A 12,968-nucleotide genomic window follows, 5' to 3' on the forward strand; every position below is an offset into this window, starting at 1 on the left:
TTGTGCCACTTCAGTGCTCAGATTTTGAGTCTGTGAGAGTGCCGGTCTTCCCTGGGCATTTTCCTTAAATGGGTTAGCGAGAATAAATTTCTCCATTTTTAATACAAAGTATATATTAATATTTGTTAACCTTTACTACAGGCTATTTGTATAATTCATTTAAGGTTATCTTAGCTGTCAGTCAACAAGTAATTTGAGAAGCTTGACAATTGCAAGTGCTTGCGACTGGTACATGAAACTCGGTTCATTCTGCCTGCTGCAATGGAGATATTAGCGATCTTAACTATGATTCATTAACAATCATTGTCAAGTTATAAATGTAAAACACATTGTGTTCTAATCATTAAAGGTTGCAATTTGGCTGCAAAAGGTTTGATTATGAGTCATGTTCCTGTTTTCATTTATTTCTATTTGGTGGAGGTGATTATTTCTTTGAATACATCTGTTTCCCGTTCTTTTGAAGTCTTCACACATTTAATATATAGATTCTCATCTTAATGATTAAGACACATGACAGATGATAGATTTAGTATGCAGTATTTTATGGGCTTTGACTATAAAGGTTTTGGTTTTCCCAAAACCTAACTCATAATGGAGACAGCAACTAAATTATCTGGGGGAGAGGGGATCTGCCCCCTAAATCTGTTGTAACTGACCCAGAGCTTGAGCCAGGTACTGTACCTCCATTGTTTACCAGTATGTAAACGAGTTAGTATTGAGTAGCAAGATCTGAAAATCTGCGGAATATACAAAAATAGGGTGGGAAAAAATTTAATGATATTGGTATTTTAAATGGTTGAAAAAATAGTTGATATTTGTTAAAAAATATTATAAGAACAATATATCTTCATTCCTATGTCAAAATCTAATTTTTCAACCTGCAAAATCTGAATGTGTAAAAAAATCATTGCATATACAGTGGAACCTCGAGTGACAAGCGGCTCCAGTTACGAGCATTTCGAGTAATGAGCAAGCCACTCAAGAAAATATGTCTTGAATGACGAACTTTCGCTCGATTAATGAGCGTTCCCGCTGGTTCTTGGACACCTCCTACGACAGTTTTGTTGTTGTTTCACAAGACAAGTTTTCCACATGACGAGCAAGATCTATATGTGACGTACCAGAACGGATTAAACTCGTTAATCGAAGCGCCACTGTATATTGAACAAGGCAAATAGGATACCAAGATTTATTTCTGTTAGTATGTATAAGTATAGTATAAGCAGGTTAGGCTCCATTTAGATTTTGCAGTTCAGTTTTGGTCTCTCTTTCATTTACAATTTGGACCAGAAGGTACATATTTACTTTTGAGTTTACTGCTTGTAGACAAATTCCTCAACACCGTGCCTGTATTTTGTCCTGACATACTGAAAGTACGTTCTATTGGATTCCATTCCATTTAAAGTATCACAAGTAGTGTATGGACAAAAAATTCTTGCTTGTTAAATACCACTTATTCCCTTTTCTAGCTATAAAAGCCTGAAAAAGGAGGAGGAAGACTAAACACACACATTTTCAAAGAAATATATTTAAAAATGCTATTTTATGTATAAAAATGGAAATGAGGGTATTGTGGCCTCCGTCTCCATGTACATTTAACAAAAGTAAAGTATGGTGGTAAGATGAATGTTGAATCCCTGCATATGGTGGATTCTATCATGGGCATTGTGATGTAAACACCAATTACTGTACATGTTTTTATCACTAAAGCGGGAATCACTCATCAGCTATCATAAATCTTTAGAAATTGTTGTTGATGTCACAAATTTCCCATGATACCCCCATCAAATCTTTATCAAATTATACATTCTTGACAACATACATGTGGTCCATTCAATTTTGTATACCGCAACGTACACACAACTGTCTCGAGACAACAAGTTAAGACTCCACATACCAAATATATACAATATATACATTTTAAGAAAGAGAAAGGCAGTAACAATATAGAATTTGGCAACTTTGGGCATTTAAAGCTAAAAAAATATTAAGCCACAATTTCAAGAGCTTGAAGAGAAAATAAAAGGAAAAATAGAGTACTTTATATCCACATGCCTCGGAGCAACAATAACTGCTGCTACTGCTATCTTAGCTCTCAGGCACAGAAGCTAAGGACACTGGTATGCTTGGCTTTGGTTTAAAATTAACATTTACAGAGATCTCTATACACCTTGTTAGAAACCAAACATGAGATTGGATGCTCTGGAGCAATTATTTAATATTGTCATTCAGGCTCCAAATGCTATCTGCAGAAGCTTCATGTCATTATTAAGCAATCAAGAACATGAATCTACTACAAGTAATACATATTTACACCACATTAAAGCTTTCACCCGACTTGACCTACCCATAAGTATTTACATCCTATTATTAAAAAAAATGGAAGAACCTTTACATGGAAGTTCTTTCTATTCCTCCACAAATATATTTGTGCATAAAATGTAATATAGAGTTCTGAAAAAATGTATCAAATCTAAAATAAAATGTCCAACAGGACAGCATATATATATTATAAACATGAGCACAAAGGTTTGAAAAACAAAAACAAAAATTTGAGCTACCTTAAATTCATACAAGAATATGAGTAGTGAAGGGGGAGAGTGAGCCTGATGCAATCACAATGGCCTCACCATCCAGGTACCCGACACACACACACACAGATGCCAACAATGTACAGAGTAGGAACCATGCCATGCTCTATACTCAAAACGAGTGGACAGAAGTAGCAAATGCTGCTGGCTATCATAAACTACATTGTAGTAGAGAAGCGTTTACTCAATTTTCATAGAGCTTGTTATGAGAAGTTAAACATTGACAATATAAAGGACAAAAATTGACTCTACATTGACCCTCTTATACTGTACTGTATTCCATGAATGTGCTACGACATACTTTGCAATAAAAACAATTTTTGTTCTGATTTTGATCAGATGTTTCATTTTAAAAAAATTGATCATAAGCATATGCTTACAGCACAATCATATGCATTCCCATCAGCAAACTATTACTACTACTACTACTAGGCTTGACTAGATCCCTAAAATTACCCGTGACTTGTCACTCTTGCTGTTAATCAACTCCTTTTGATTAAAATAATAATAATAATAATAATAATAATAATAATAATTATAATGTATGAATTTGCTCAAATCTGTATTGATTCATAATGTTAATATTCTTTAGACATCCATTCCACATTTACACATCAACAGTCGACTTTTCTCAGATTGTAGACTCAAGGGGATTTTCCATGTTGTCAAGTGATGTGGTGTCAGAGTCCTGTTGAGGGCTTGAATAATTTGCAGCTTCTTGAAGTCTCATGAGCATGCTCAACTAGAACAAAAAAATGTGTTGTAAGCAAAATGGCATCAAAAATGAAATTAAAACCAAGAATTTGGTTTAATTTAAGGGATTTCCCATTACTACTATTACTCCTCAACCTAATATTACATAATTATTATTCTTCAACTTTATTTTGTACCTCTTAGGCCCCTTTTTAGATACTGCAGTTCAGTTTTGGTCACCATTCTATAATGGACATAAATATACATAAACGTTATTGTTTCCTGAACACAAAGTTAATCCCAGGAAATCCCTCCCAGCAAGCATTAAAAATGTTGATGGAACAAAGGTGGATGTATTAAAGAGGCAATTAGACAAGTTCTTGCAAGAAGTGCCGGACCAACTGGGCTTTAGTGAATATGTAGGCCTGCGGGCTGCTCCAAACAACAGCCTGTTGGACCACGTTACCCCAAGTCGAGCCTGGCCTAAGGTCCCGCTCGGGGAGTAGAACTCTCAGAACCCTCTCCAGGTAGCATGTATGTATGTGCAGTATATAAATGAGTTTGGGTGGATATCAATAGGAGCTGCTTCACTTGGGCCAATAGGCCTTCTGCAATTTCCATTATTCATATGTTTAAACGAAATCCCTAATGCAACAAAATGGCCTAGCCTTGTAAAATTTGGTCAAGTGAGCTCCCACTGTACATGCAATATAGTTTATGCATGCACTGAATATATGAAAGAACAGTTAACCATTACCATTTTTAATTATTAATCATAAAACATATAGATAAGATAGGTTTGCAAATACTAAATCTATATTCTAAAGTTGCCAAAAGAAGAAAAACATTACTTTTATACTTTATCAGATAATTTTCAATGTTTTGACTAGAAAATATTTCCAGGCAGAGAAATAATTGTCTTGAGCGATGAGGTGGCAAGTCGAGGTGACCTCTGGGTTCTTCCCCGATGTATTAAACTGGCCCCTGGTAAATAAGTTATGCCCATACTATACTTATGTATTTCTAATTGCAAATAGTATTGTTAAAGAAGTGATATTTGACAATTTTGAGACTGAATTAAGTGTATAAGCATGGTTGAACTGATTACAGGTACTTGTTTCAGATGACGCTGAAATGCATTACAGTATTGAACAACTAAAGTGTTCAAATATTCCGTGAGAATTCCACATACTTGTGAACTAGTAGTTAATTATACTGCAAAACAAGAATGCTCTGGAAGAATGAGAAATATCCTTGCAAGCATTTATAAGCAAAAATGTGGGAGTAAAGAATATGGAAGGATAAAAAAAACACATGTAAGGGGAAGAAAAAATGGGAAATACAGTAATACTGTAGTATTTATAGTAAAGAAAATATACAGTAGCAAAGAAAATTACAGGCCTCTCAGATTGCACTGTAGTGTTAGTTCAGTTCATGAATAAGAAATCATCAATTAGAGGTAGTTATTTTACTTCCTAGTTGGTGCTAATCAGTTTGCTATCTACATTCTTTATCAAAATCTATAAAGTTTCTACTAAAACATTAATATAAGTATAATATACCAGTGGGTCATTTTCTCCTTGGTTGTCACTCTTGAACTTGTCCTGGGTTGTCGTAGTAACAGTTGGTGCAAGTGCGTCATATCCTACATCTTCAGGCCGAAGGGACAATAAAGCTTGTGGACCTGCGTGGGTTCCGGGGGGCCATGGGTAGGTCTCTGTGATCCAAGTGCTGGGGTCCTATGTAAAATATATGTCAAGTTAGTAATAACCTGGGAACATTTATGACAATGTACATCAGAGTTTAAAATATAATACATTCCTGTACCACTAATCTTATTAAGATATCAAGTAGCTCGCTTGATAGGGATTGTCGGTAGCTCGCTTACAAATTTATAATAGATATACTGTATACAGATACATTTACATGGCGTTCATTATTTGGGTTAACTATTTACTGAATGCTATACTTTACCAGGATGTATTCAGGAACAAAATTAATGTTAGAACAATTTATTTTATATATCGCCAATAAAACAAAGATACTGCACTTGAAATATAAGTTAATTAATGGCCATACCTCCCATGTAGCTCTCTTCCCATATAGCTGGAGTCCTTCTCTTACGGCTTCAATTAAGTAGGGCACCAGGGAATAGTTCCACAGATCTGTAAACCAAACTTGAGAACCTTCTAGAGAGCCTGGGCAAGACAGGAAGAGGCGAGGCCCTGAAAAGAAAAACAGAAACGAAAATTATTTTGTTTTTTTACGAGAATGTAGTGATGGAAGGTGGTTTGCAATTATTCATCAGTGTAAAGGCTAGCTTCTGGTTAATGTTGGAAATGGTAACAACACTTGTATCTCAGCCCATCCTCTTGTTTAGATAGTACCTATTGTGACAATCGTCAATAGTCAGAATTCGTACGTTCTTAGCTTTTAGATAGTACCAATAGTATACTGACTAGTAAGGAATTCTTTTAAAATAAAGTTAAAACACAAACTTAAATATTCCTAGGGCATAGTACAGCACACACATGTACTATATTAGGCCTCAGATATTGTGTGTTAGCCCTAGGGAGGTTAGGATAGATTAGTTTGGTTTGTCAAAGCAACACAAGTAAAAATTAGTTTCCAGCTTGTCCAACTCAATAGTTCAGATTTCTATGTTCTAATTGCATTGTACATTATATATATATGTATATATATATATATATATATATATATATATATATATATATATGTCGTACCTAATAGCCAGAACGCACTTCTGAGCCTACTATTCAAGGCCCGATTTGCCTAATAAGCCAAGTTTTCATGAATTAATGTTTTTTCGTCTACCTAACCTACCTAACCTAACCTAGCTTTTTTTGGCTACCTAACCTAACCTTACCTATAAATATAGGTTAGGTTAGGTTAGGTAGGGTTGGTTAGGTTCGGTCATATATCTACGTTAATTTTAACTCCAATAAAAAAAAATTGACCTCATACATAGAGAAAAGGGTTGCTTTATCATTTCATAAGAAAAAAATTATAGTAAATATATTAATTCAGGAAAACTTGGCTTATTAGGCAAATCGGGCCTTGAATAGTAGGCTGAGAAGTGAGTTCTGGCTACTAGGTACGACATATATATATATATATATATATATATATATATATATATATATATATATATAATATATATATATATATATATATATATATATATATATATATATATATATATATATAATATATATATATATATATATATATATATATATATATATATATATATATATATATATATATATATATATATATATTTAACAGTCTCCGTGGTGTAGTGGTAAGACACTCGCCTGGCGTTCCGCGAGCGCTATGTCATGGGTTCGTATCCTGGCCGGGGAGGATTTACTGGGCGCAATTCCTTAACTGTAGCCTCTGTTTAACGCAACAGTAAAATGTGTACTTGGATGAAAAAACGATTCTTCGCGGCAGGGGATCGTATTCCAGGGACCTGCCCGAAACGCTACGCGTACTAGTGGCTGTACAAGAATGTAACAACTCTTGTATATATCTCAAAAAAAAAAAAAAAATATATATATCAATGTCTTCATCGTTACTGTAAGGAGGATGGGCTGTGTATCTCATCCTGTAATTATACAAGTGTAATTACAAGACGAGAGCTAACCCGGAGGTTTGTCATCTTTATATAACGTTTTGCAACTGCCAATTTTGTTGCCATACATTACCCACTCACTAAATTGTTTCCTTCTATGACTATGCAAGTCATGTGTCGCATGTAATACATCTATTAACACAAGTCGATCCTGGCCTCAGGCTAGAGGCGGGGAGTAGAACAATTCCCAGAACCCTTTCCAAGTATACTCCAGGTATGCAAGAGAATTTGTTGAATTTTTATTGCAACCTCATTAATTTATTTTGAACTTAAATTATGTCCTTGTTCCTGATGTTGCAGGTTCCAAAAATTCATAATATAACTCAATTTTGTAAATGATGATCACATAAATTTGTTTCTGTTGACCAGTTTTAACATAGCACCTCCAATCTTTCGTCATATGCCTTAGTCTAACTTAAGTCTTGTGTTTGTTGGAAATTTTAATTAAATATCCAATATCTCCAACCATGTATCTGAAGTCAATTTTGAAACTGAGTCTTGACAGTTTGCTATCATTGATTGCCACTAAATCTCTCTAGACAGTTCTTTTGGTGTCTCTTGATATTTACCTGAATTATTATTGAATTATGGTGCACAAAAATGTTGATAGTTATATGCAACATGTGTGTGTATAGTATAACATCAAAAACAGTATGTTTTATTGTTTAACGAAGATAATATTTAACTGATATTAGTGACACGAATCTATTTTTGCCAACCCTTTTTGTCATATACATCAATGACATAGATAAGAATATTGTAAACCACATCATCAAATTTGCTGATGACAAAGATTTATGGTAAAGTGGGAAATGATAATGATATTGAAGTCTTACAAAGAGGGCTACTTGAACTCCACCAATGGTCAGAAGACTGGCAAATGCTTTTTAATATCGACAAATGCAAGACCCTGCATGTGAGCCATAGCAACCCATGCCATAACTACGAAATCAATGCCATTACATTTCAGGAGATTGATGAAGAAAAAAAAAAGTACCCGAGAGTCAAAATCCATCACTCTCTAAAAGTTACACAACAGGTAGGAGCAACAGTCAGAAGCTAACCAAACTTTCGGAATAATCAAGCATGCCTTTGAATTTAAGGAAAATAAGAGTGATTCAACTGCATACATCTCTGGTGTGCCCCATTTAGACTACTGTATCCAAGTATGGAAACTCACTTTCAGAAGGGCATAGCTGCTCTGGAGAAAGTGCAACACTAGACAACAAAAGTCATTTCAGAGCCAAGTCATCTCTCGTATCAGGAATGGATGAGGGACAAAAGCCTACCAACACAGCAAACCAGGCAGGACACGGCAGATCTCATTGAAACTTTTAAAATACTGAACAAATTGGAGGATGTTGATCCTGACAATTTCTTCAAAAGGTCAGATGTAACACAAACAAGGAGCAACGGTTTCAAGCTCAACAAACCTTAATGTAGGACTGAGAACAGGAGATGCTTTGCTTTCTCACCCACAGGGTTATAAACCCTTGAATCTGCCTACCCGCAGAAGCCGCAAACACCAAAAGTCTGTTAGGTTTTAAAATTCACCTGGAGAGGATCAAGGCAAATGGGGGGATGGGGACCTTTGGCAAATCGCCAGCTTCCTGTCCTCGTCGAAGCAGTGGTGTAAGTGCCCTCAGGTAAATCGGTATACTTGGGTAACTACACTCATTATTGGAAAGTGACAGCTAGTCAGAAGCACTAGTTTGCCACCAAACTGCAGCCTTCACCTTATGGGTAAACTGATTATCTGGCTTCCCCATTCACATGTCTGGTGCTCTTTATTATCCTCTGTTCTTAGTCCTCAGCTGTTGACCTTCCTTTGCACTCTCATCCAATGCAGGAGCTTGTGTTTGTATTCGTTTTTCGGCTTCATGTGTAGCTATTTCAGCCTTCCTGTTCTGTATGCTCCGATTCTCAATTTTTTGTGGCTGCACATAGTTAATACTCTTCTCTAGCGGTTGCTGGGGTGACAATTTCCTTTGGTATGGGTTGTCTTCCCTGAAAAGGTTAAGTAGTTCACCCTTGGGGGGTTTACCTCCTCTCGAGGAAATCTGCATCAGTAGTGCATGTGCTTCAGTGCCTCAGAGATAATCAGCGATTGGGGTGGGTGGTAGTTAACACTTTCGCGCTCCGTGGAAACTCGCGGTTGACAGGGGGATCGTGGCCCCTCCGTGTGGGTAAGCGCGCGGTGACACTCAAATGTGTATACTCGTTCCAGTTTTCTCACCTTAATTCTCGCGCTACGTCGCTCATTCTGGTATCATTGTGTTCGCAATTAAATTCTCTACAGGTGTGTATAAATATAATGTCCAAAAGCCTAGCGTGACTCCCAACAGCAAAGCGTAAAGTCGGCAAAAACGCACAAAATCAGTAACATGTGCATTCTCGTTCCATTTTTTTACCTTAATTCTCGTGCTACGTCGCTCATTTTGGTATCATTGTGTTCGCAATTAAATTCCCTACAGATGTGTATGAATAAAATGTACAAAAGGCTGGAGTGCCTCCCCGCAGAAAAGCCTAAAGTTACCCATGAACGAGCACCATTTTGTACATTGCAACCTAATGTTCAACTCGTTCAATTTGATAACATCAAATTTCGTGCTACGTCGCTCGTTTTGGTATCAAATTGTTCGCAATAAAAAGGCGATTATTTTAAAACTAGTCCCAGAATAATAGAGCAATAACTGGATTTTTAACAAATATTTTAATTCTGGACGCTAATCATCACAAATTTATTTATATCTTTCCAGTGTTCTGACATAAATATTTGTGTTACATCTTTCATTTTGGTATCAAATTGTTCGCAATAAAAAGGCGCACATTTTAAAACAAGTCCCAAGATAATAGGACAATAAATAGAATTTTAACAAATATTTTAATATTCAGACCATAGACCTATTTATAATATTTCAAGTGTTTGGACATCAAGTTTCATGTTATATCTTTGATTTTGGTATCAAATTGTGTGCAATCTAAAGGCGCTTATTTTAAAACCACTACCAGATTGATCTGATAAAATTTAAATTTTTAAAAAATATTGTAATGAGTGACGCAGTATTGCGTCGTTGGAACACATTCAGTAGAAAAATAAATGACGAATTATTCAGTCTGTGGAACGCGAAAGTGTTAACTCACTTCAGGGATCCATTGTGTGCGAGAGTTGCAGCTCTGGTTTCAGCCACAGTACACCTTCCCTAGCCATGCTTTTGTGTCACTTCAGGCAACTAGATTCTATAATCAGATTCTCTGGATTGGAAAACGGGTATCGCCCTGCAGTTCTTGTTCAGGGAGACGCCATCAACTATTCCCCCGATCCTGAAGCCTTTTCTGATTGTTATATTTTTGGGTGTTCCTCAGCCTCAAATGTTGGGCTTTGGTTATCAGTCTGTCTGCCTCTACCAACCCTGAGTTGAGGGAGTTGTCCTCCCCAGTTTTGTTTGTGGCACTTGAAGGGGCTATGGCTTTGAGTGTGGCAGCATTATTTTCTTGATCTTGCCTGTGCTTGTGTTTTGATAGTCTTCCATGGGCTGGAGCACCCTGGAGTCATTGCCCCACGGTCGGCATAATGGTGGGGCACCATATCAAACAAAACACAAGGGAGTGGTGCTCTTTGTCTTTTGTTTGGTGTGATTGGACCCTACCCTCATTTCTTTGTGTGGTCTCCCTCTCCACCCTACCCTCTGTGTATACCCAAGGCATTCACATGCGGTCCATCTAATTACCTAAAGCTACTAAAATCTACTCAAAGCTACCCAAAGCTTCCTAGTATTATGTAAGTAATGAAGAAATATGATATATTTACTCTCTATAACATTGGTGCTGAAGGTAGAATATGGAAAAAACATATTTTTACTCTGAAATAATAAAGTTTATAACGAAATTAGACAAAACTAAGTGGCATGAGAGGCCATAGAAAGTTGATGGTCCAAGCGACAATGTTGTGGAGTGACTTATCCAAGATATATTGTTGACTACAGGTTATATTAAGTTAGGTTTGGATAGGTTAGGTTTAGTTAGGTTAGGTTATGTTTTGTTAGGTTATGTTTTGTTAGGTTATGTTTGGGTCGGTTGGTTAGGTTAGGTAGGTCCAGAAGGCTGATATGCCAGCAAACACTCTCCAAGCAACAATGTATCTTGTATAAGTCGCTCCACAACATAATCGCTTGGACCGTCGACTTACTTTGGCGTCACCAGCAGCTTATTTTCGCCTAATTTCATTATGAAATGATACATTTTCAGAGTAAAAATATGTTTTTCCACGTTCTACATTAAGCACTAACATTATAATGAATAAATATATCATATTATTACTAACATAATGTTAAGAAGCTTTGAGTAGCTTTGGGTAATTAGACAGACCCTTCACATGCTTCAGGGTCATTTTTTTGAGTTTTGGGGATTTGCAGGTCTTTGTGAGCTTCATTCCATTCCCTGACTGATTTGTTTTCCTTTTCTGTCTTTGTCTTTGGAGTGAGTTCTGGTGTTTCTCTCTTTCTTAGTTTCATTTCTGGTAGCAAAGTTTATATGGCCCCCCTGATTGCTGCTGTCATTTCTGGAAGAAAAATGGGGAGGGGAGGAGCTTTTTCATCGTTGATGCTTGTTTGGGGCAACTGGGAGTTTTATACATTCTATCCAGTTGTGGCAGTTTGGCATTCTCTTAAAGATCTCTTGTATAGCTCTGGCAATGGTTTTGTTTGCATTCCCAGTGTTCCTTATTTTTTTGTTTGCATTCCCAGTGTTCCTTATTTTTTTGTTTGCATTCCCAGTGTTCCTTATTTTTTTTACCTAGTTGTTGCTTGTGGTTTGATGGATCTTTGCCCCTGCCTGCTGCTTGCCACATACTTGTGGCCTTCACTTTCCTCTCTTCTGTGTCTTGGGTGGAGTTTCAGCATTGTGGGTTCTGGCATAGTACTCAGCTCTTTTACAACTTGGTACCATTCCTTATTCCTGGGCTGCTCCCTCCAGTCACTCACTTCCAGCAACAGTGCAGTCCTGTTTTCTTATTGTCCAGAGTGAAGTAGCTTGAGGAGTCACCAAGGAGCCAGAAATCCCAGAAATCCAGCATTAAATTTAATAAGAATGCCTCTTTCTGGTGATGGCTCCCTGTTCCTGCCCTTCCCTCCTGTCATGGTATTTAAAAATTGTTGCATGAGGAGAGAGTGAGTGAGAGCCATCTGGTGGCGAGTGTTGGTACCTAGGAATTGCTTATCTCTAACAAACTTGGGTATGTTGCTGAATTTACCTCGGGGCCATTCTCTCTCTAGTGGCCTTGACAAGGACAGAAAGCCGGTGGCTTGTCAAATGTAAACCCCCCCCTCCATTTGTCGTGATAATTTTATCTATTTGGATCATAAAGTGCAGCAGTGCTTTGGCATTTATGGCTTTGGCAGGTAGGCAGTTCCATGGGTTTAAAACCCAATGGGTGATAAAGCATCTCCTGTTTTCTGTCCTTCGTTGTTGCTTGTTGAGCTTGAAAGCATTATTCCTTGTTTGTGTTGCATCTGATCTTTTGAAGAAAAGTTTCTGGATCAATATCCTCCAAATTGTTAATTTTTTGTCTTGATGATAGAAAAATGTCATGTCAGGTTTGCAGTGTTGTTGTCCTGTGGCCCTTAACCGTTCCTGGGTTGGGAGTTAACTCTGTTCAGGAATGATTTTTGTTGCCGGTGTCGAACTTTATCCAAAGCAGATGGCTCTTTCTGAAGATGAGGTCATCACTCTTGGATACAATACACCAATTGGGAATGCAGATTTATGTAGTTGAATATCTAACATCTTCTCTCTAAGGTCAAAGTTACATCTGATTGTTCTTAGGATTTGGTTGGCTTTTTTTACTGCATCTCCCACTTGGTGTGCAACTTTCAGTGATTTGTGGATATTGACTCAAAGGTCCTTTTCTTCTTTAATATGCTGCAAGGTAATGTTGTTGATTTGGTAGTTGTCATGTGCATTTTTATGCTCCACATGCAAAATCTTGCATTTTTTTTAATTAAAAAGTTTGTGAGGCATGATTTATT

General features: G+C 36.8%; 1 protein-coding gene across 14 annotated transcripts in view; it reads right to left on the reverse strand.

The window, feature by feature from the left end:
• Positions 1–1,512: 1,512 nt before the first annotated feature.
• LOC123762011 (protein sickie) overlaps positions 1,513–12,968 on the reverse strand; it is an 860,773-nt gene continuing 849,317 nt past the window's right edge. For all 14 annotated transcript variants that reach the window (XM_069335765.1, XM_069335764.1, XM_069335759.1 and 11 more), the window contains 3 exons: positions 5,364–5,509; positions 4,847–5,023; positions 1,513–3,333 (listed from right to left, as the gene is read on the reverse strand). In XM_069335765.1, the coding sequence (XP_069191866.1) occupies positions 3,223–3,333; positions 4,847–5,023; positions 5,364–5,509 (434 nt within the window). In that variant the 3' untranslated portion in view covers positions 1,513–3,222. The remainder of the gene's footprint in view (positions 3,334–4,846; positions 5,024–5,363; positions 5,510–12,968) is intronic.

This window comes from Procambarus clarkii, chromosome 34 (genome assembly GCF_040958095.1).
Source record: "Procambarus clarkii isolate CNS0578487 chromosome 34, FALCON_Pclarkii_2.0, whole genome shotgun sequence".
NCBI lineage: Eukaryota > Metazoa > Arthropoda > Malacostraca > Decapoda > Cambaridae > Procambarus > Procambarus clarkii.